At 35.2% G+C, this 22,434-nt stretch overlaps 1 protein-coding gene across 2 annotated transcripts; it reads right to left on the bottom strand.

Moving 5' to 3' along the window:
• Window positions 1–2,542: 2,542 nt before the first annotated feature.
• On the bottom strand, window positions 2,543–20,929 carry mgrn1a (mahogunin, ring finger 1a). 2 transcript variants are annotated; one of them, XM_073828586.1, is made up of 17 exons: window positions 20,537–20,929; window positions 20,102–20,220; window positions 19,927–20,015; window positions 19,690–19,836; window positions 16,220–16,337; window positions 16,005–16,071; window positions 15,871–15,914; window positions 14,225–14,272; window positions 13,880–13,948; window positions 13,578–13,737; window positions 10,178–10,290; window positions 9,552–9,763; window positions 9,356–9,470; window positions 5,948–5,993; window positions 5,613–5,729; window positions 3,696–3,738; window positions 3,241–3,380 (listed from the first exon to the last, which is right to left on the bottom strand). In XM_073828586.1, the coding sequence occupies exons 1-16, from the start codon at window positions 20,622–20,624 to the stop codon at window positions 3,701–3,703; spliced, it is 1,590 nt and encodes a 529-aa protein (XP_073684687.1). In that variant the 5' UTR covers window positions 20,625–20,929; the 3' UTR covers window positions 3,241–3,380; window positions 3,696–3,700. The 2 variants fall into 2 exon arrangements, with proteins under 2 accessions (XP_073684686.1, XP_073684687.1); XM_073828585.1 differs by lacking the exon at window positions 3,696–3,738 and having other exon boundaries at window positions 2,543–3,380.
• Between the last annotated feature and the right edge of the window lie 1,505 nt (window positions 20,930–22,434).

The raw sequence follows: 22,434 nt of genomic DNA, 5'->3' as shown, positions 1-22,434 counted from the left end.
AGAAACACATTTACTCTTTCGCAAGCGACTGAATACGAGTGAAATAAGATGTAGGCTTTGCTCTCCGCCGTTTTGCCTGTTTCTTAATAGCCCTTTAAATGTTGACGCTCTCTGATTGGCTAAGAGCTCCGAGTTGAACATGTCATTGTCTCTCACGAGGAGTGTATTCAAGCACACATCCGCGCGAAATGTGACAGGTGCTTATTTTCTTCCAATTATAGTAATTTATTAAATTATTCAGTTATTTATTAGATTTTCAAACCACGAGAACTGACATATTTCTTGATTGAAATGCAGCCTATAAACTGATACATTAATGTTTTTTGCGTTTTATCTAGTATTATTATCATCAATAGCGTTATAATATAATAATAATATAAGTCTTCCTTTAAATCAATTTTCATTTCAACTCTGCTACATACCTGGAGTGAGTCGTTAAAAAGCCGTTGGTAAAACTATGCGCCCGCGCAAGAGTTAAAGTAAGGCGCACAAATGAAAACAGTGACGTGCAATAAAAGAAGCGCGCCACTCATCCCGCCTGAGGAGACCTCTCTCTGCCCTCTCGGCACACAGGCAAAAGCATTGGCTTACTGTTACACACCGCATTGTCCAACATATAGTCGTTAGGCTGTTTGAACTCATTAAAAATTGGACTCTGCATTTTGGTAAAATATTTCAGGTAATAGGAGAAACTAGTACAGCATGAACTACAGCCTTTTCGTCTGACTAAACGACGTATGTATTTATAAAACAGTGAATACACTGCCACCATCTGGTTAGATATGGTCTCCACACTACCATAAACTCAGCTGATATCTATGTCTATTTTACTCCTGTGGAATTTTCAGACGCCATAATATGAGTCTAACATGCTAATTTGGTGCTCTGGTATTATTATCAATGATGAAAACTGTTTTACTAAATGTTTGTAAAATATTTTAGTATTATGACTAAGTAGAATCTATCCATTTATTTATGCTATTATTAGTCATTAAGATTATCTAATATTTTGTTTAAGATATCTATTGGAATTAGGGTTTATGCCAGAACAGCAGGATCATCAAAAATCTTAACATTTCAGCCTGGAATATAAATTTTTTCAACTACATGATTCATCTAAATACTCCACATAATTACGGACATTTCAAACCTCCAAAAAAATCATATTTTCCCACCATTAATAATGTTTTATGATTTTCATTTTTTTTTTTTTTTTTTTGTTAGATTTTTTTTTTTTTGAGCCCTGTAACGGACAAAATGGGACTCGTATCAAACGTTTTTTCACGGAACTTGTTATAAAACAAACATCTACTTACTGCTCATGTGTCCCTGATAACAATTTAATGATAAAAAATGTAACTTCATCATATTTTTCACATTTTTACAGGACTGAATTTAAAAATACAGAAATTGTGTGTCTATGATCTCTTTATTTTTGTAAAAAATATATATATATATAATAATTTAGATGTTTCTAAAACCACAATTTTGTTGTTTTAGTCCTTAACATGTCAGATAAAAATCAGCAACAAATGCTTTTATTTTTAATTTATTTACCTATATTTTTCCAAAAACATCAATGCGACAAAGTGTGACTGGGTTGAAGTCTGTACAACAATTGAAGGGGAATACAGTAGATTGCCTTTTTAATTTTTGTTTTCGTTTCTCCCATATTGTCCCCTTATTTCTGGGTCAACATATCTGCATTCTGCCTTTCTGCTGCAAATGTGGGTGTAATTTCTGATTCTGAAGTTTAAGTGGACATATTACATCAAAATTTCTATAACAAATATATGAATTGCTATGATGTTGGTAAGTATATTTACTGAAACCATGATTTTTAGATATTTTTTAATTAAGCTTATGAATAAATTAAGTAAATATGAAGTAAATACCCTGTCACAACCCCGTAACAATAGATATATTTGTGATGGGGTTGATGTTTTTCACTCAAAATGGTCACTGCTCCTCATGTAGTTATGGGAGTAGGCCATATATGGCAGCAATAAAATAAGTACATTGCATATACTTATGGAATAAAAATAAAATGTTGAAAAATAATCATTTTCAATCTTAATTTTATGTGACAGAGTTGAGTTGTTAAGGTTGACAGTACCCTCTCTGACTATGAGATGCCACAAAAATATAAAGTATAATACTACTAACCATTTTCTGCACCACTATTGTATTTTTAGAACAATATTCTTCACAAAACAAGGAACACAAATAAATGCTTACATTATTGCCAAAAGTAAAAGACACTCTGCACATTTTGTTAATCATTTTCTAAGTACAAGAGACACCTTAGAGACAATGACAAAATGCTTGGTTTAAGATAGATGTAAGATACTGTTACGCAAAAAAAATATATTATAAAAATTGTTTTTATATTACAGTGGGCATACCAAAGTATTGTGAAAAGCTTTGAATGATTAATGTTGGTGAACCACAGCTTTAGAAACTCTGAGGGACTGAAATATTACTGAATCCCAGAAATGCACCATATAATTTATGCCTTAACGTAAATAACCACAGCGACTCATATTTGTGCACAACACTTTATGATAAAACAATTTGACTACATACAAATATACATAACTTTTAAAGGTGCCTGACACAGATAAGCAGCAGTGAATTCACTAAAAAGCATCAGATATGTTGCTGTAAATGATGGCAGATCCCTCTATAAACTACTCATTAAAGCTTCAAAAAGTGCTACACCTTCCCACTTTGTATGTTTCAACGGGAGGACGAAGGGACAGCCACACGGTACTGTAAGGCACAAAACAAATATACAAGATACAGACGTAGATGATTACTTCAACTGGATAACTGATTATACTATGCGTCCGTATCATAACTGCAATCTGATGCACTTAGTGTTCATTTGCTGATTATAGATATATATATAAAAAAAAAAACAATAACAAGTACAGAATCATAAATCACCATTAGGCTGCATACTTCAGAGACTAAGCATCCATTAAAATAATTTCTTTCAAAATTTCGGAAATCTCAAAGCTATGACCGTCTTATAAATGATTCTTCTTAAAGTTTTCCTAAAGATAGAGTGTTAGATTTCTGTGCAGGGTTTCTTTTACACAGTGAAATGTCTTGGAATTTTTAATACACAACATTGATTGTGGTACTCAGGAAGTAATTGTCTTAATTGAGACAGAGTTAGAATTCAAACAGCAGTGTGCAGGAATGGAAACAGTTTGATTTGCGGAGTAGATTGAAACAGCGGGGTTCACAGCAAGGGGGCGTTTATGAAGTGAGCCGCTCATCTTCCATGCGCAGGGTGCTGGGGAGGCAGAGCAGGGGCTGACTGGAGCTGCTGGTGCTCTGACTCTTCAGGCTTTCTATGGACTCTGATGACCCTGAGGAAGAGTGAAGACAGGTGGAGTGAGTATTTTTACTTTAAGGACATATTTGACAATATATTTCTCTCATGATCTTTTAATTAAAAGTGCTTAAAAATTGTTTTGCAGGCCAATTGGACCAACAGTTTTAAAATGTTTGAGTAGGACCAGATTACGAATAAGTCTCTATCATGAACAGTGTTAAAGGGTGTGTCTAAACTTGTTTGCATGTGACTTACTTAGAACTATTATGAACTGACTCCTACAAAGCAACTGGTAGAAATATGGAAAATCAGTAAAAAGAAAGAAATATTCATGACATTGGTGACCTACCAGAGTCAACATTCTTCTACAGCAGTGGACCATGACTCAGATGCTATTTGTGTTAAGAGCAAGGCGAGTTAGAGTAAGAAAGAGAGAGGGTTAGGAGACAGCACAGCATTAGACATGCATCAGACACACAGAACCAGTGTGGAAGTCCATTTGCACCACAATATATTGCTTTGGTAAATCATAAGAGATACTAAATCATAATTTTGAGATTAAAAGTTGAATTCGAGATTAACACAAGTCCATTTTTTGTCGTAATGACCTAGTATTTTATAACTTTGATTTGTAATAATGACTTAGTACACTACCAGTCAAACATTTTTGAACAGTAAGATTTTTAATGTTTTGTTTTTTTTGAAGAAGTCACCAAGCCTGGATTTATTTGATTCGAAGTACAGCAAAAACAGTACAATTTTAAAATATTTTTACTAATAAAATTTTGAATATATTTTCAAATGTAATTTATTGCTGTTCAAAGCTACATTTTTAAATCACTACTCCAGTCTTTAGTGTCACATGATCCTTCAGAAATCATTCTAATATGCTGATTTCCTGTTTAAGCATTTATTATTATTATCAATATGTAAAACACTTGAGTACATTTGTTCAGGATTCTTTGATGAATAGAAAGATCCAAAGATCCGCATTTATCTGAAATAAAAATCTATTGTAACATTATATACTATACCATTCAAAACAAAAGCTTGTAGAAATTATATAAATTAATACTTTTATTTAGCAAAGATACTTTAAAATTGATCAAAAGTGATGATAAAGACATTTATAATGTTCCAAAAGATTTCTATTTCAGATAAATGCTGTTCTTCTGAGCTTTCTAATCGTCAAAGAAACCTGAAACTCTGCTTTTCAACATAATAATAATAATAATAATAATAATAATGTTTTTTGAGCAGCAAATTAGAATTTAGAATGATTTCTGAAGGATCATGTGACTGAAGTAATAATGCTAAAAATTCAGCTTAAATAAATAAATCAATCACAGGAATAAATTACATATTCAAATAGAAAACAGTTATTTAAATTGTAAAAATATTCCAAAAGTCTGCTGTTTTTGGATCAAATAAATGCAGGCTTGGTGAGCAGAAGAGAATTCTTTAAAAAAACATTAAAAAAACTTTTGACTGGTAGCGCATCTCATAGTTTTGACTTTTTTGTTATAATTATGACTGAACAAAGCATTCAAAAAGTTTTTCTGATGTGGTAAAAATGGACTATAGTAAAACAAGATATTTCTCTTAGTTACATGTCAAAAACAATACATTAAGCATTTTTATTATCGAATTTACCAATCTGATACATTTAAATTTACATTTTTACTAAATGTACTAAATACTATAATAACCATTTGTTTTTCTACTAAATTATACTAAATTATAAAACTGGCTTGCATCATAAAACAACATAACATTAATCCAATCAAATTTAGATCTCAAACATTTATTAAATTAAAAATGTATAGAATTGATATCAGATTTCATTATCGGATTATCAGAGCAAATATTTACACCCCAATTAAGAACGTCTTAATGTTGTACTTTTTTGTTTCTAGTATATAGAAGGCATATAACATATGCTAAGAGAACAGTAAAAATGCTTTTAGACTGAAAAATGTATTTAAAGAGAAGCTTTACTGGAAGAAACTGCTGAGCAAGGATGCAGCAATAACAGAGAAGGTTCACACAGCACAGCATCAGTTCTGCCAAACATGCTGAAAAATTTGCTTGCTCCAACTTTGCTCTTTTGCATTTTCTCAAAGTCAACAGTACAAAGGTTTATCAGGGCGTAAAAGACATCCCACCCTTGGAAAAGGACTCAAAGGAATTATTCCTATTTAAGGAGTTTTGGCAGAATTCATGGGCGTCAGGATTGTGGCAAACTGAGTGTGTGTTAGCGGCTTACCAGGCAGAGCCAGATCCGCCGAGGGGTCACTTTCTGTCCGGCTCAGGCTGCTGCGTTCGCTGTGGCAGTCCTGTAGGATTTCACTCACAGACACACCCAGCGATCTGCTCTCTGATCCTGCCAACATGACATGATTAAGATGATTTGTTCACTATCACTGGCACAGAGCAGTATCACAATCAAAGCCTGAGAGGATGCAAGTTAGTCAGAATATTCATATTATATATATTTTATATCATGCAGTGTGTATATTACATAATATATTCTTTTATGGCCGCTGGCCACTGACATCAATGCTTCATTTTAATGTTGATTTGCACATCAAGTTTGCTAACCTGAATTTGGGAAGCCAGATTTGGTGGACACACCCTCTGCTGTGGCCTGTTGGAAAATAAACTACAATGAGCCGTTTTTTTACAGGTTGTGGGAAACGATAAACAGACACAACCGTATAGGTTGTTTGCTGGTTTGCATTTCCTTATCAGTCGCGTGCAACCAGGTAAAACCTACACATCTATGCAAACTAATGCATGGAATTACACAGTCATCCATGCCATGAGTCACACACAAGCATAATGAACGTTTACAGGAAAGACATTTGTTAGGAAACTATTGTACAGAATTTACCCCTCAGACATGCACACAGCTCATTTCATGACAAAGAGTAGAAAAACTGTAGTAGTTCCTGCTTGCTGAAAAGCCATTTGCTCAATGGTTTACACATTATTTTAATGTGACATTGTTAGTGTAATTACACAGTACTAAGTAATATTAATGACTTACTACTACATATACCATAGGTAGAATTTTTATTTTTCCCCAAAATTCCATTTAATTTATTTCCAAATTCTGTTTTGTCCATTTTAATTATTTCTAGAAATGTTATTAATCAAAAAGCAAGTCTAATTAATTGAAATCATAAAATGTACATTTAACAGCTTAACATCTCTCAAATACGTTTTTTTTTTTTTTTTTTTTTACAAATTCTGTTTTGCATTAATTTTCTTAATTCCATTTTAATGGTTTCATGAAATTTTAATAATAAAACACATTTCTAATGAACTGATTTTATTTAAAAAATGTGTATTAATTTATTTATTTTCCCAGAAAAACTGTGTTGTGCATTTACATTTTTCTGCTAAACATACATACATACATACATATATTACATACATACATACACACAGTTGCAATCAAAATTATTCAACCCCCCAGAGACTGCAGTACTTTACAAATAAAAGCTTGTCTGAAGTTTCAGGACTTTATAAAAAAATGCATCTACAACAGTTTACTGCCATATTAAAAGTGACAATGTCAATATATAATGTAATGTGTTTGAGTTCTAGGATTTTTTAATAACACAGCTATGTGAGAATTATTCAACCCCTATTCAACATTGCCATTTTAAGTCATTTATTTTTGTGGTAGGGAACAAAATTATCCTGAAAACACAACACAAAGGCTTTATAAACTATTAAAAAAACTGAATCAGCTTGAGATGTTACACATCTATACATCTATCCCATGCATGTGCTGAAGTTGAGTAACAAATATGGTAAAGTCAACGGAGCTTTCACAAAAGCTATAGAGAAGAAATAGTTTTATTGTATTAGTAAGTCTAAGGCTACGTGAAGATTTCTAAGACATTAAAAGCCTTATTCCTTAGTTTAAAGTGTGTTGTACCAGAAAACCTTTGAGGGTGTTGAACCAAAAATGCACAATATCATAAAATGTCCTATCAGAGCAAATGTACAGCCAAAGACTTGCGAGATGACCCGAAAAATATTTAATTCTAGAGTAGAAGATGAACATAGGACAAGCATGGCTTTCATGTTGGGGCATCTTGGCGAATACCATTCTTGATCAAGAAGAACAAAAAGGTCAGCTTGAATATGCTAAAATTTATTTGGATAGACCTGTGGAGTTCTGGAAGAATGTTTTATGGAGTGATGTGACCAAACTAGAACTTTTTGGACGTATAGATCAGCGGACTGTCTTGTGCGAAAAAGAGAAAACTAATGAGCAGAAGAACACTATCTCCATGGTCAAACATGGAGGTGAGCTGATCCAATTATGGGGTTGTTTTACTGTAGCATGAAGTGGAAAACATGACTGTATGAAGGAAACCATGGATTTTTTGAAGTATCAGGCCATTTTGCCAAGAATTGTGATGCCTTTGGTGCAAAGACCGAAGATGATGATCAATGGACTTTCCTGCAGGACAATCATCCCAAAGTAAACATCCAAATCTACTTATGCTTGGTTCAGGGATCAGTCACAGAATGTTCTTGAGTGGCCTGTTCAGTCTCCAGATTTAATTCTCATTGAAAATATTTGGTCGAATTTGAAGAAAGCAGTGGCAAAGTGAAAACCAAAGATTATCCGTGATCTAAAAGCTTTTTCAGCCGAGGAATGGTCCAAGATTGCAGTAGAGAGGTGATCAACGCTTCTAAACACTTTCAAACAGCGTTTATTGGTGGTTTTAAATAATAAAAGATTCTGCACCAAATTTTACTTTTGGGGGTTGAATAATTTTGAACATGAACGTTTAGAGCCAATTTGTTTTTTTTCCCCATTATTTATCAATTTGTGTTCTGAGAATAACTCAAATGTGTATTAAAATACTTTATCTAAGAGTGTCCTAATGCCTTTGTAGATTTGTTTTTAGAAAAACAAATTATCTGGAACAAAATGTCTTGCATGTCAAGGGGGTTGAATAATTTCGATTGCAACTGTATATATATATTTATTTATTTTTATTTTTTTTGTAAACATTACTTTAGAAATTTAACAACAATTTTATTGATAGTAGTAGTACTACTATAAGCAATACATTTCTATCACAGTTTCATCAAGCCAAATCAAATTTTTATTTAGATTTGTTGCTGTTAAGACCTTTAAGCTTCTGTTTGTTTGATATGATGATAGTTTTTCTCAAAGAATTTTGTGCTTCACTTTGAAATGCACAGCGAAAACAAACTTGATGAAGGGATTAAGCCATATTGCGCTTTCGGATTTAGTTCATTGGACAGATACTGTGCCAAAGCATAATGGCCCAAAACACAACTTTAAACACCTTTCATGTTAGAATAAGAAGTTTAAATATATTTTTAGACAGTTTTGCTATCGCGATACCACGATATTGATAATTCATTACATCCCTAAACAGAGCATGCAGGATTCATATTTAATTAGTAGATTTGTGGCTTAATATTCCAGACACTACTCCACATCACATTTTGATTTAAGTGTACTGCCCTTTTGATTTATCTATCGAAAATTTGGCACATTCCGTGACATTCCGCGTTACACAGTAAATTCTGTTTTTACGACTGGATCCCGCAATTCCGCCTGCATTTTCTGCACTGCAGAAATCATAGGGATTTTTTATGCATCTCATCCGTGTCCAGCTATTCTTAGCTGTACAAAACTGTTTGTTTTGCTTCTTAATATTGCAAATTATTGTCTCTTACAGGTTTTTTATGGTAATATTCAATACAAATACACAAGTGTTTAGTGCAAACAGTTTCACTGTTTACTGCATGTTGTTATTCTTCTCTTTATTTCCCTATAGCGGATAACAAACCTGAAGTCTCACACATAGGCTTACTTCCAAGTTAAAGAAAAAAGTGGATAGTTACTACGTGTAATGCTTAATTATGTCACCCTAAAATAAAGTGTCACCGATTACTGGCTTTGCCAGTGGGCATCATTTCACAGGAAAGATATTGATAGTGGCTGACCTCAGTGGGGCTGAGACTACAAGGCAGAACAGACAGAGGCTGGGCATCAGAGAGCTCTGACATCCTCTCCTCATCTTCCTCCTCCTGTATTGGGGATGAGGGAGAACGTATAGACCTGGAAACAGGACACACATTACTGAAAAAAAGGCTTTATTTGAGCATTTTCAGAGTGAGTGTTTTCACAATTTTGACTTACCCATCTGGTGACTTGCTACCTTTACCCTTCATCGATGTGGTATCTGCACTCTGCTGCCGTCCTGTCAGGTTAAGGGGATCACCCATCTCACCAGAAAACTGGATTTCCTCATAAAGAGGTGCTGATGGGATTGAAGGGGACACGGGTTGCACCCCATTCAGGGCTTCCAGCAGTGAGATGGGCTCATAGCCAGGAGGGATGTTGTCAGCATTCTGAGATTCAACAGGAAAAACAAGTGTTGTTAGTAAATTTCAATGTCGCTGTCTTATGTTTTGAGAGTTATGTTGAATCATGTTTGGCATACACATTTTCAAATATTCAAACAGAAAACAGTTATTTTAAACTGCAATAATATTTCAGAATATTACTGTTTTTACATCAAATAAATGCATACATGGTGAGACGAAATTTTTTTTTTTTTTTAGTAATTTTTCCAATATATTGGATGTTTGAAATGAAAAGGTTATACACCACTGAAAACCTGAAATACCATAACTGTACTGGAGTCAAATGCGAAGCACGATTCCACTGGACAAAATCAATACTACTGTTGCAACACAGTGGAAAAGGATCCATGATGTATTAATGAACTGGAATACAGGATGAAGGGCGAGTGTGAACTTTACCGAATGCTCAGTATGGTCAGAGCTCTGGGACAGCACTGGGCTAAAGGAAACTGGTGAGAGAGTGGCAGCTGTTTTCTTCCTCACGGCTCGAATCTGGAGCAGGGCTCTGAATGCTGGGGGAGTGAGAAGAGAAAGAAAGGTCAGGTGGGGAAAAGGGATACAAACAAGTGCACTATGCATAAACAAACACAGGTGCTGCATTTTCACACTGCAGCTTAAAAGTTACCAAATTCATTTGGCTACAAAAAAGGGGGTAAATATTTGCACAGCTGGTCTTACTGTTGAAGCAAAATCAGTGTATTCTCTCAGTGAAGACATTCTATAGGGCAGAAACATTTTACGCAAGTACACAAAAGCTTGGCCAAATGCAGTCCTGTTGTACATACTTTCTTTTTAGCATGTTTCTCCTTTAAGAAACAGCACACACAAAAATAAAGACTCGCTGAAAATGTACACACTCTCAGGCCACCTAAGATGTAGATGAGTTTGTTTTTTCATCAGAACAAATTTGGAGAAATTTAGCACACCAATGGATCCTCTGCAGTGAATGGGTGCCGTCAGAATGAGAGTTCAAACAGCTGATAAAAACATTCAAGTAATCCACAAGTAATTGACACGACTCCAGTCCATCAATTAAAAGATTAGTTCATTTCCAGAAGAACATTTTACAGATAATTTACTCACCCCTTGTCACTCAAGATGTTCATGTCTTTCTTTCTTCAGTCATAAAGAAATAATTTTTTTTTGAGGAAAACATTTTAGCTTTTCTCTCCATATAATGGACTTCTATGGTGCCTGCGGGTGTGAACTTCCAAAATGCAGTTTAAATGCAGCTTCAAAGGGCTCTAAATGATCCCATCCAAGTAATAAGGGTCTTATCTAGCAAAACGATCGGTCATTAAATAAATTTATTTTCATACACTTATTACCCACAAATACTCCTTATGTCTAGCTCTGCAATGCGCATACTTTCGGTTCAAGACAGTTAGGGTATGTTGAAAAACTCCCATCTCATTTTCTCCTCCAACTTTCAAATTGTCCTACATCACTGCAGAAGTATCGACCAAGTGTTTATAAAGTGAATGTACAAGGAAGATCAAACGTTCTTTACCAAAAATTAGGACAATTTTGAAGTTGGAGGAGAACATAAGACGGGAGTTTTGAGACATACTCTACCGTACTACCTTGAACCAGAGTGCAGAGGTAGATAAGATGAGCATTTGTGATTAAAAAGCGTATAAGTATTAATTTATTTAAAGGTGCCATAGAATGGAAAACTGTGTTTAGCTTGGCATAGTTTGAATAATCTTAATAGTTGAAAATATCTTAATTTGTCTTTAAAAGATGAATGGTCTTACGGGTTTGGAACAACATGAGGGTGAGTAATTAATGACAGATTTTTCGTTTTTGGGCAAACTATCCCTTTAATAATAATGTTTTCTCCAGTGAAAAATCTATTCCTTGTTGTCCTCTCATATCAAAGAGTGATGTAATGCTAAATTTCTCCAAATTTGTTCCGATGAACAAACAAACTCATCTAAATTTTGTTCATTTAAAGCAAAATGGTTGAACTACAGCAAGGAAATGTGTTCTTTTCATAAATGTTTCTAAAAAAAAACAACAACCTTAAAATGTGTTTTGTAATCCAAATAAATCCACTAAAAATGAGCTGATGTCTATTATTTCACATATGTGACCCTAGACCACAAAACCAGTCATAAGGGTCTTTTTATTGAGTTTTATACATCAGCTGAAATCTGTAATTAAATAAATAAGCTTTCCATTGATATATGGTTAGGTTAGGATTTGACAATATTTGTTCGAGATACAACCATTTCAAAATCTGGAATCTGAACATGATCTTTACTTAATAACCTAATGATTTTTGGCATAAAAGAAAAATTGATAATTTATACAATGTATTTTTGGCTATTTGCTACAAATATACTCGTGCTACTTAAAGGAGTAGTTCACTTTCAGAACAAAAAATTACAGATAATGTACTCACCCCCTTGTCTTTCTTCCTTCAGTCGTAAGGAAATTATGTTTTTTGAGGAAAACATTTCAGGATTTCTCTCCATATAATGGACTTCTATGGTGCCCCAGAGTTCGAACTTCCAAAATGCAGTTTAAATGCAGCGGTTCCCAATTCCAGTCCTCGCGACCCACCGCTCTGCACATTTTGTGTGTTTCACGCATCGCTTCCGACGTTTGTTCTATTCCAACGTTACTACCCTTCCAAGTGGACATCACAGGATATTCCGCCATTATTCATTAGTTCGAAGCGAGCGTATGTGTTCCATTTGAAGGTCATTAAAGCGTGCGAGATGTAAATTTAAAATGCATTTATTTACAGATGCACTTATGTCACACTTCTCTAGTAAGTTTCATCTGTGTGTGAAGACGCTACATGCGGTGGTAGCGCAAATATGTGAATGAATGTTTCGAAGTATAGTAAACAGATTTCCCCCGCTTAGGGAGCAATGAACACTTTGCAGGGACCATGTCAATCGGATCGCAGTTCCTGCACGGACCACACTTCTAATGAGCTGGTTATCTGAATCAGGTGTGTTAACTAAGAGAGACATGCAAAATGTGCAGAGCGGTGGGGCGCGAGGACTGGAATTGGGAACCGCTGCTGTAGATGATCCCAGCCGATGAAGAAGAGTCTTATCTAGCGAAACAATCAGTTATTTTCTAAAAACATTTACAGTTTATATACTTTTTAATCTCTACACAGAGTACACACAAAGCCGGACAAGCATTTGACGTTAAAAAGTATATAAATTGTAATTTCTTTTTTAGAAAATAACCAATCGTTTCGCTAGATAAGACCCTTCTTTCCTCGGCTGGGATTGTTTAGAGCCATTTGAAGCTGCGTTTTGGAAGTTCAAACTCAGGTGCAGCATAGAAGTCCATTATATGGAGAGAAATCCTGAAATGTTTTCCTCAAAAAACCTTACGACTGAAGAAAGAAAGACATGAACATCTTGGATGACAAGGGGTAGAGTAAATTATCTGTAAATTTTTGTTCTGAAAGTGAACGACTCCTTTAAGGCTGGTTTTGTGGTCCAGGGTCACATATAGAAAATAATACTAAATCAAATAATCATTATTATATGACATCCCCAGCAGATGGCACTGTTCTTCAACAGTCACATGATCTGCATTGGATGAGTGATCAGTGATGCACTAGTGACTATTCATCACTTAGAACAATAAAAAGGGTAATAAAAGCAGAATGGCAAATCAGTACATATTGGATTAAAAAAATCATCACTCAGCCTTTTATCTTTACGGCCATACCCACTTTAAAGATTCAGCTCATTTAGCAGAACAAATCTGAATAATAATAGAGGAACAATACGGGGAGCTCAGGCGTTGATTAATTAGCACTTACGCAGTCTGCAGATAGGGCAGTTGTTGGCCTGGTAACGCAGTGTGTCAGCACAGGCATTGCACAGACACAGGTGCCTGCAAGGGAGAATGAGCGTGTCACGCAGGTCTGATAAACAAACCACACACTCGCTGCTGTTGTCACTGTTCTCATCCTCTGTGGACTGAAGAGAGAAGACAAAACAAAACACTGTGAAACAGTACATGAAATCAGAGACACAAAAAGGCAGGATGGATATTGTATTACCACTTGTGCACGTCACATCTCATTTGGCCTAAATTCTCTGGCGTAGTGACATGATTTACCTTTGTCTCCTGATTGTTCCGGTTTTCAATGCCATAAATCTCCTGCAGCAGATAGCTCACACGGTCCACCTAAAGGATGAGCACGCAATGCGTAAATCTCAGCAAAGATCAAAATGCTCATTATCTTTTTCATGAAGTGACATGGCCTGATTACTGCTTCCACACACGTGGAGTGGATAAGCATGCACGAGTGTGGATGGATCAAAGCTTTCAATCTGTCTGTTTAATGAGGGATTCAATCAAGAAACGGCTACAATCACAAATACACAGGAAAATGAGCTTTGATTGCTTCAAGGGACATATTTCAGACCGTTACATATAAAAATGAGCCACAAAGATACTTACGATTTGCTTTTGTTTCAAAGGCTTCACTGAGAAACTGCCATCAACATGCTGTAAGGGAATATATATATATATAGTACTATATATTTTAATATTTACTATTATAAAAACAACAGAACAAGCTGGTAAGGCAAAAGTTTTTGAGCACTGAGAATGTGAGAGATCAAATGCACACTTGTATTTTGTTGGGAAATGGCTAGTGAAGAAATCTGTGTATTTCCATTCTTAACATGGAAAAATACTGTTTTATTTTTTAACTCCTTCGCCTCTTCTCCTTAAAGACAACATTTAACATCATAATTATATTAGAAGAGCCATTAAAAATGAATGAAAGCTATTTTTAAATGAGTTAAAAGCAGTACTTTATAGTTCCTAAATCAATTAAAACAGATCAATGCATTACTTTTAAACATTTCTTGATGTATTAATCTGATTCTCCTGTGTTAAAAACAATACCAGTCGAAAGATTTTGAACAGTAAGATTTTTAATGTTTTTAAAGAAGTCTCTTCTGTTCACCAAGCCTGCATTTATTTTATCCGAAGCACAGCAAAAACAGTACAATTTAAGTATTTTTACTTTAAATATATTTTAAAATGTAATTTATTCCTGTGATCAAAGTAAACATTTTAAGCATCATTACTACGGTCTTCAATATCAATTTATCCTACAGAAATCATTCTAATATGCTGATTTGCAAACACACTTAACTAAAACAGTTAAGTACACTTTTTCAGGACTTGTTGATAAATAGAAAGATCCAAAGATCAGCATTTATCTGGAATAAAAATCTTTTTAACATTATACACAATACCATTTAAAGGTTTGGAGTCAGTATAATTTTTGGGAAAGAAATTATTGAAATTAATACTTTTATTTAGCAAGGATGCTTTAAATTGATCAAAGGTGATGATAAAGACATTTATAATGTTACAAAATATTTCTATTTCAGATAAATGCTGTTCTTCTGAACTTGCTGTTCATTAAAGAAACCTGAACAAATTCTACTTAGCTGTTTTCAACATAATAATAATAATAAATGTTTTTCGAGCAGCAAATCAGAATACAAGAAGAATATATCTGAAGGATCATGTGACTGGAGTATTGATGCTAAAAATTTAGCTTTGAAATCACAGGAATAAATTACATTTTATAATATATTAAAATAGAAAACAGTTATTTTAAATAGTAAAAATATTTCAGAATTTTACTGTTTTTGCTGTACGTTGGATCAAATAAATGGAGACTGAAGAGACTTTTATGAAAAACAATAAAAATCCTTCTGTTCAAAAACTTTTGACTGGTAGTGTATGAAACTTCATGATGCTTTTGTTCTTTGTAATAATGTTATTTAAATAATGTTATTTCTGTCTACTTTCATTTTCTACATTGGCTACAAAACAATTTCCAGGGTTCTTACTCTTTTTGACCAATAAATGTTTGACTATGACTTTTGAGAGCCTATTTCAAACCCACATTCCAGGTTGTCCATGATCATGTGAACCATGAATCTCAAACTATCTTGCCACTATAAAATCCTGCCTGGTTAATGAATTACTCAATGTTATTCAGTGTTACAAAACATAACCGAATGCTTGCAAGCTTTCAGCTGACATTCTTGAGCATAAAACGAATCGCAAGAAATACACACCCTTTCGAAAGCTGCCAAGAGAACATGTGCATGCCCGGTGACATCTGTAACAAGAAAACAGTGTTTTGTAAGACAACAGTATATAATGGTATTACATAACCAATAATATTTTTAATGATCAATTTTTCACCAACCATCTCCATCATCCACAATTGCTTGGATCACCAAAGGGAAAACGCCTTTGTCCAGATCAAAGTTCAGCTACAGAAATATTTCAATGTTTAATTCTAAAAATACATGACACCTAACTATTCACAATTATAAACGTTGTTCTTTTTATAAAAGTCATCACAGCACATGAGACTGATTCTCTAAGTGTCTAAAGAAATGTAATCTTGGATAATCAGACCTCTTCAGGCTTCCATTTGGTGAAATCAATCTTGAAGGATGGCAGAGAAAATTGCTGATTTATCCCTCTCTTATAATGGACCGTCTCAGACACCATTGAAGGGCTCTTGGGGCTGTATCTTTAAAAAGAAAATGGTAGTGAATATCACAAACAACATACCTGAGGGTGTCAATTACTAGTAATGTGCATTAAAACACAGTGAGCAATGTAAAGGGCCTAAGAACGAGTGCTAATTCTACCTCTGTTTCCAAGGAATTAATTAAGTTGCCAAGAGAGGTTGTGTTTCTTTGGGCTCAAATGGCTCAAGTGCGACTATCAATCACACAAAACTTCTAATTATCATCTAATCCTTTTCCTCTACAATGGTGGCCAACATTATTAGAACACTAGTATTTTCACCAGCTAAAAAATGGTCAGTTATTTCTATCTTCCGCTTTAGTGTGTCAGTAGAAAATATCAGTTTACATTTCCAAACATTCATTTTGCCATCAATTGTAATAATCCAGAGAGATTTTTGTTTGCACGAGTCTGACAACAGCCAGTACTCCACAAATAGATTTGGTCTCATCGTCATCCATTCTGTCTGGAACGACATGAAGAAACAACAAACTGAGACATACTAAATCGAGAAGATTGTCAAGAGACCTACTCCAAAGCCACCTGAAAAACTATGTGCCAGTGCACCTAGGGCAAAAGCTGCTTTAAACGCGAAAGATGGTCACACCAAATGTTGATTTAATTTAGTTAACAAAAGTTAATTGATAAAGAAAATCTATTTATGACATTATTTTTGACAGCATCCTCATTTTACAGCATTTTTAAACAAGTGGCTAAACCTTTTAACAGTACTGTAGCTTTGCAGGTAGGTTTCTTAAAACATCTTGGAGACATCTTGCCACAGTTTTGTCTGGATTTAGTCAGTCTCAGTTTGTTCTGTTTCTTCATGTCATTCCAGACAGACTAGATCAGGGGTGTCAAACTCAGTTCCTGTAGGGCCGCAGCCCTGCAGAGTTTTGTTCCAACCCTGTTTCAACACACACACATACTATGCTATTTTTAAATTAAACCTGAAGGACTTGACTAGTTGGATCAGGTGTGTTTAATTAAAATTGCACCTAAACTCTGTAGGGCTGCAGCCCTCCAGGACCGGAGGTGGACACCCCTGGACTAGATGATGATAAGATCTGGGTGCGTATTCACAAAACATCTTAAGGCTAAAAGTAGCTCATAACTTGCCAAATAAGGAGAAAATCTTAAAAAAATAATGGGCGTGTAAATCCGACATTTTTGCTCTAAGAGTATTTATAACTAGCTCCTAAATCTGTGAAACATTAGGAGTAGTGAAGAGGACTCCTAAATCACTAAGAACAAATCACAAATTAGGCCTATCCTCTCTGGTGAAAAAACAAAACAAAACAATCATCACAGAAATTCTCATTGTTTCCACTACACATACCATGACAAATATTACAAACCATCAACTTTTATCTATTAAAATCATTAATAAATGGTTTCCTGTACTGGGGACATATTCCATTAGGATTTAGAGGTTTTAACAAGCCACCAACAGAAGGTGACGAATTATCAGTAGAGATTAACAGGTAATAATTCGTTCGTTACATTTATATAGCGCTTTTCTAGACACTCAAAGCGCTTTACAGTGTCAGGGGTATCTCCTCATCCACCACCAGTGTGCAGCATCCACCTGGATGATGCGACGCCAGCCATAGTGCGCCAGAACGCCCACCACACACCAGCTTACTGGTGGAGAGGAGACAGAATGATGAAGCCAATTGGAATATGGGGATGATTCGGAGGCCATGATGGTCAGAGGCCAATGGGCAAATTTGGCCAGGATGCCGAGGTCACACCTCTACTCTTTTTGAAAGACATCCTGGGATTTTTAATGACCACAGAGAGTCAGGACCTCGGTTTAACGTCTCATCCGAAGGCAAGGACGGTGCTTTTTGGCAGTATAGTGTCCCCGTCACTATACTGGGGTGCTAGGACCCACACAGACCTCAGGGTGAGCACCCCCTGCTGGCCTCACTAGCACCTCTTCCAGCAGCAACCTAGTTTCCCCAGGAGGTCTCCCATCCAGGTACTGACCAAGCTCAACCCTGCTTAGCTTCAGTGGGCGATTGGTGGTACTATTACAGTTACCATTAAAACCAATACAATTTCTATTTTAACCAGTAAAAATATTAAAAAAAAAATTGCAATGGTTTCCTTTTTTTTTTTTTTTTTTTTACATGGTTTCCCATGCATCTTTTTTTGGTTTTGATTATCCATACTCCAAATTTTCCTTTGATTATATCCTTGTTTTAATTAACAGGTTGGGTAAGAAGCTGTTATTAAGCCCAATTGGGTTTTCTCTTACGTTTGCATGTCTTACAATCAGCCATGATTATACTAGTCGGTCAATTAAAATGTTGTTTATATGCATATCTGCTAATTGTTTATGAGAAGCACACATGTAAGAGGCAGACAATTAGCTGAACATATACTTGTTTAATTATTGACACTAATTGACATTAGTGGCAACATCTTTATTTTTAAACCTTAATTTGAATATGGCAACATAATATCACCCTCTACAATATTTTGTGTCGACACAGGTGCAGAGGAAGACTCTAACTGAGCGATTGAGGTGTTCTGTTTTTGGATGTAATAATGAACACAGCAGTAGTCATTTACTCCCGACAACTGAGCCGCTTAAGAGGCAGAGGACAACGTTATTTTCGTTTTTAAAAGGAAAGCGCCGATCCCGATTTACATATGCATCTTTGCAAATGGCCTTTCTTAATAATGTGCTTGTTGGCAAGTTTCTAAATGCAGCTAAATGTGGCTAAAGTAAACATTACAGCTCGTAATCCCACAGCAGAGAGGGGCGGTGCGAGCAGAGCTCATTTGCATTTAAAGGGCCCATGCATAAAATGATCTGATATTTTGCAAAGCTGATTTTGACAAGATAAAAGGGATTTTTACACTACTATTGAGAATTTTTAACCAAAGTATATTAGAGACTTTTCATTAAGACCCTAAAGAATCATATAAACTTGTGGAAAATGGGCAGCCGATGACCCCTTTAAGAGAAAACTCTTAGCTAAAAACTTTTACTGCTATTTAGGAGAACTCTTAGTGCTAAGATAAAATGTTTTGTGAATATGGGCCCAGATCTCTGTGTGGAGCACTGGCTGTTGTCAAACTAGTTGTGCAAACAAAATCTCACTGGATTATTACAATTAATGACCAAATGGATTTTGGAAATTTAAACTGATATTTCCTACTGACACAATACAGCAAGAGATAGAAATAACTGACTTAAAACCATTTTTACGCTAGTAAAAATACTTGTTTTCTAATAATTTTGGCCACCACTGTTTAAGAAGCGTACACAACAAGCATGGTGATTTAGCATCATTCACCTGCAGAAACTTTACCTAATGTACTACTCAGTGGAAACTTACATTGCCATCCCATTGGCAAACTCCTCAAAGGCCTGACAGTATAACGTAACAGCCACTCTGGCATCAGTATCAAAGCAGAATTCAACACTGTAGAGAACCCTGGGATCTCCTGTATCCTCTGGTGTGCTGTCAGAATCATCCTTATATCTGTCAAACAAATTGAAAAACAAATTTCAGCATATATTCTACATTGTGGCATCATTAGCAGCCCCTTCAAACCATACATTCACAATATACCTGACAAGCCGTAAAGAATCCTTCCTGATGTTCACCAAACTCCTCAGAGTCTTCACAGGCTCATGCGGTGCTGGGGTCACATAAGGAAACTGTAGAAAATAAGACAAAAACATACATGTAAGGATGATAGTGTCAAACTTGTAAAGTTTTGATGCTGTTTCAATTGGGTGGTCACCTGCACAGGCCTGTTGCCTAAGAAATTCAAATCCATATTTTCTCCAAAAAGATATCCCTCTGGATGGGGTGTGTCAAACTTTTCTCCTCCCATGAAGAAATGGCTGGTGAAATAATTTCCTGCAATGGGAGCATTAGGGAGATTATTATCTGGAATGGATATGGTCATTAGACAAAGTTAACACCGGAAGATTGTAATGCATTCATGAGGACATCAAATTAGTAACGTTAGATCTTCTCTACATATTAAAACACTGCCAAAGTAAATTTAAAAAGCATAAACATGAGACATTGATTAAATAACATTTAATGTTTTTTTACATAAATAAGTGTGACAGCATAAGAGTGACACCAAACATGATAAAAATACACACTACATTAGACTTCGTAATGAAGCTAACGTTTGTCAACACTTTACTCTCAAGTGAGATTTTACCTGATTTGGGAGGATATCTGTACGCCGAATTGGCTTGAATATCGATGTCTTCAACTCCAGCAATCCTTCTGCTCAATATAGAACCCATGTTTAAGCGTAAATAGCTGTTGAAAACCGATATATGTGGATAAACGAAGATTTGTTTGGACAGTTAGCTGGATACGGTTTGCTTCCTCCGCTATGGATACATTCCCATCTCCGGCGACAAAAAAGAACTGCGAACAAAAGAAATCAACTTCTGTATCTACGTTTTAGCTCTTCTACAAAACAAAGTGACTTTTGTGAAATCTACTAACTCGCGAGTAGACGCCAAATAAACGACGTTTAATCGGTAAACAAAATAAAAACAAAAACAAGACTATAGGAAAAGACTCTCTTCGGAGGATCCCATACTCTCGCGAGATAGGATTTTCTGAGAGCAAAGGATATTGGGATATGCTGTGCCTGATTACCGTAGTGGTCTCCATAGTGGTCTCAGCTGACCTAAACAGAAGATAGGCACACCACAAAAGCTTGTAAAAAAACTTTAATTCGACACTAAAGACACAAATTAATTATTATGGACATACATTATGTTATGCTTATTATTCACAAGTATTCACACGAATATCGACGCTTGAAAATAATAATTACAGATTTGTATAAAACACCCAATATACCGTATATATGATCCAAAGTACAGCAAAAACAGTACAAGTCTGAAATATTTCTACTTTAATTTAATGTTAACCGTTTTCTATTTTAATATATTTTAAAATGGAATTTATTTCTGTGATTTCAAAGCTGATTTTTTTATGCATCCTTCATGCCACTCATTCTAATATTCTGATTAGGGATGCACCGATACCAATCGGTCGATAAAGCTTGCACCTGATGGCATTTACCGCTGATTACAGAACCGGCTTTACTGACAAAACGCGCAAGTTATCGACCGATACATATCGTGCATCCCTAATTCTGATTTGCTGCTCAAAAACATTTATTATTATGTTGAAAACAGCTGAGTAGAATTTTTTTTCAGGTTTCTTTGATGAATAGAAAGTTAGGAAAAACACAATTTATCTGAAATAGAAATCTTTTGTAACATTATAAATGTCTTTATCGTCAAGTTAAAGCATCAGGATCAAATAATCCTGACAAAAAAATTACTCAACTGTTTTAAATATTAATAATCATAATTATTTTGAACACTAAAACTAATAAAATATATGGATCGAGCACGATTAAATAAATATATATTGTTTATTCCGTGTGTTTAAGATTTGATGCGCGTTTTTTTTGTGTGTGTGTGTGTGTGTGTGTAGTGTAGTCAAAGCATATTATTTTACTAAGCGCAGTCACGCACTGTTATGAAAACTAAAAGCAACGTCATATAAAACTTGTCGTCATATGCTTACCATTACCACTACAAAGGACTGCGCTAAAGTACATCAGGGGGTCTTCTGTTAAAATGCTAGTGATTTAATTAGTGTTGGAAGATTTGTTTACCATATTTGGGAAGGTAGTGGCATAGCTCGAATGGGAATTGGACGGGAGCGACCGTCATTCATAAATTCTGCCTTCTAGAACTTAACAAACAAAGCGTTGCATGACGGGATATGTAGTTTCGGTGTTTAAAGAGCAACTTAAACACGCTCTCTTATCCTTGTCGCGTCGTTTCTATATGGCTTGTCTTTGTTTATGAATGGATATTATCACATTGTATAAGCAGAATCGTCAACGCCTATCTCAAGCGCTTCAACGTGTACGTCAAACTAATGCAGTGTCATCAGAAACACAACAAACGTGGAATCCCGACGCATACAATTCCCATGACCTCCGCCCCGCTCTGATTGGCTGATTCGCGCTGTCAATCATCTGGCGCTCCTTACACCAGCGCTCCTACAGTAAATATTTGT

This window comes from Garra rufa, chromosome 22 (genome assembly GCF_049309525.1).
Source record: "Garra rufa chromosome 22, GarRuf1.0, whole genome shotgun sequence".
Taxonomy (NCBI): Eukaryota; Metazoa; Chordata; class Actinopteri; order Cypriniformes; family Cyprinidae; genus Garra; species Garra rufa.
The sequence above is the reverse complement of the archived record's forward strand: the minus strand, read 5'-3'. Positions and strand labels throughout refer to the sequence as shown.

Excerpts from the sequence above, each read along its gene's own strand:
- mgrn1a (XM_073828585.1), bottom strand. The coding sequence starts at position 20,624 with ATGGGTTCTATATTGAGCAGAAGGATTGCTGGAGTTGAAGACATCGAT. Across the intron at positions 16,072-16,219 it reads CCAAATGGAAGCCTGAAGAG|CTGAACTTTGATCTGGACAA; the intron begins GTCTGATTATCC and ends ATATTTCTGTAG. Across the intron at positions 10,291-13,577 it reads CTGCCCTATCTGCAGACTGC|CATTCAGAGCCCTGCTCCAG; the intron begins GTAAGTGCTAAT and ends TCACTCCCCCAG.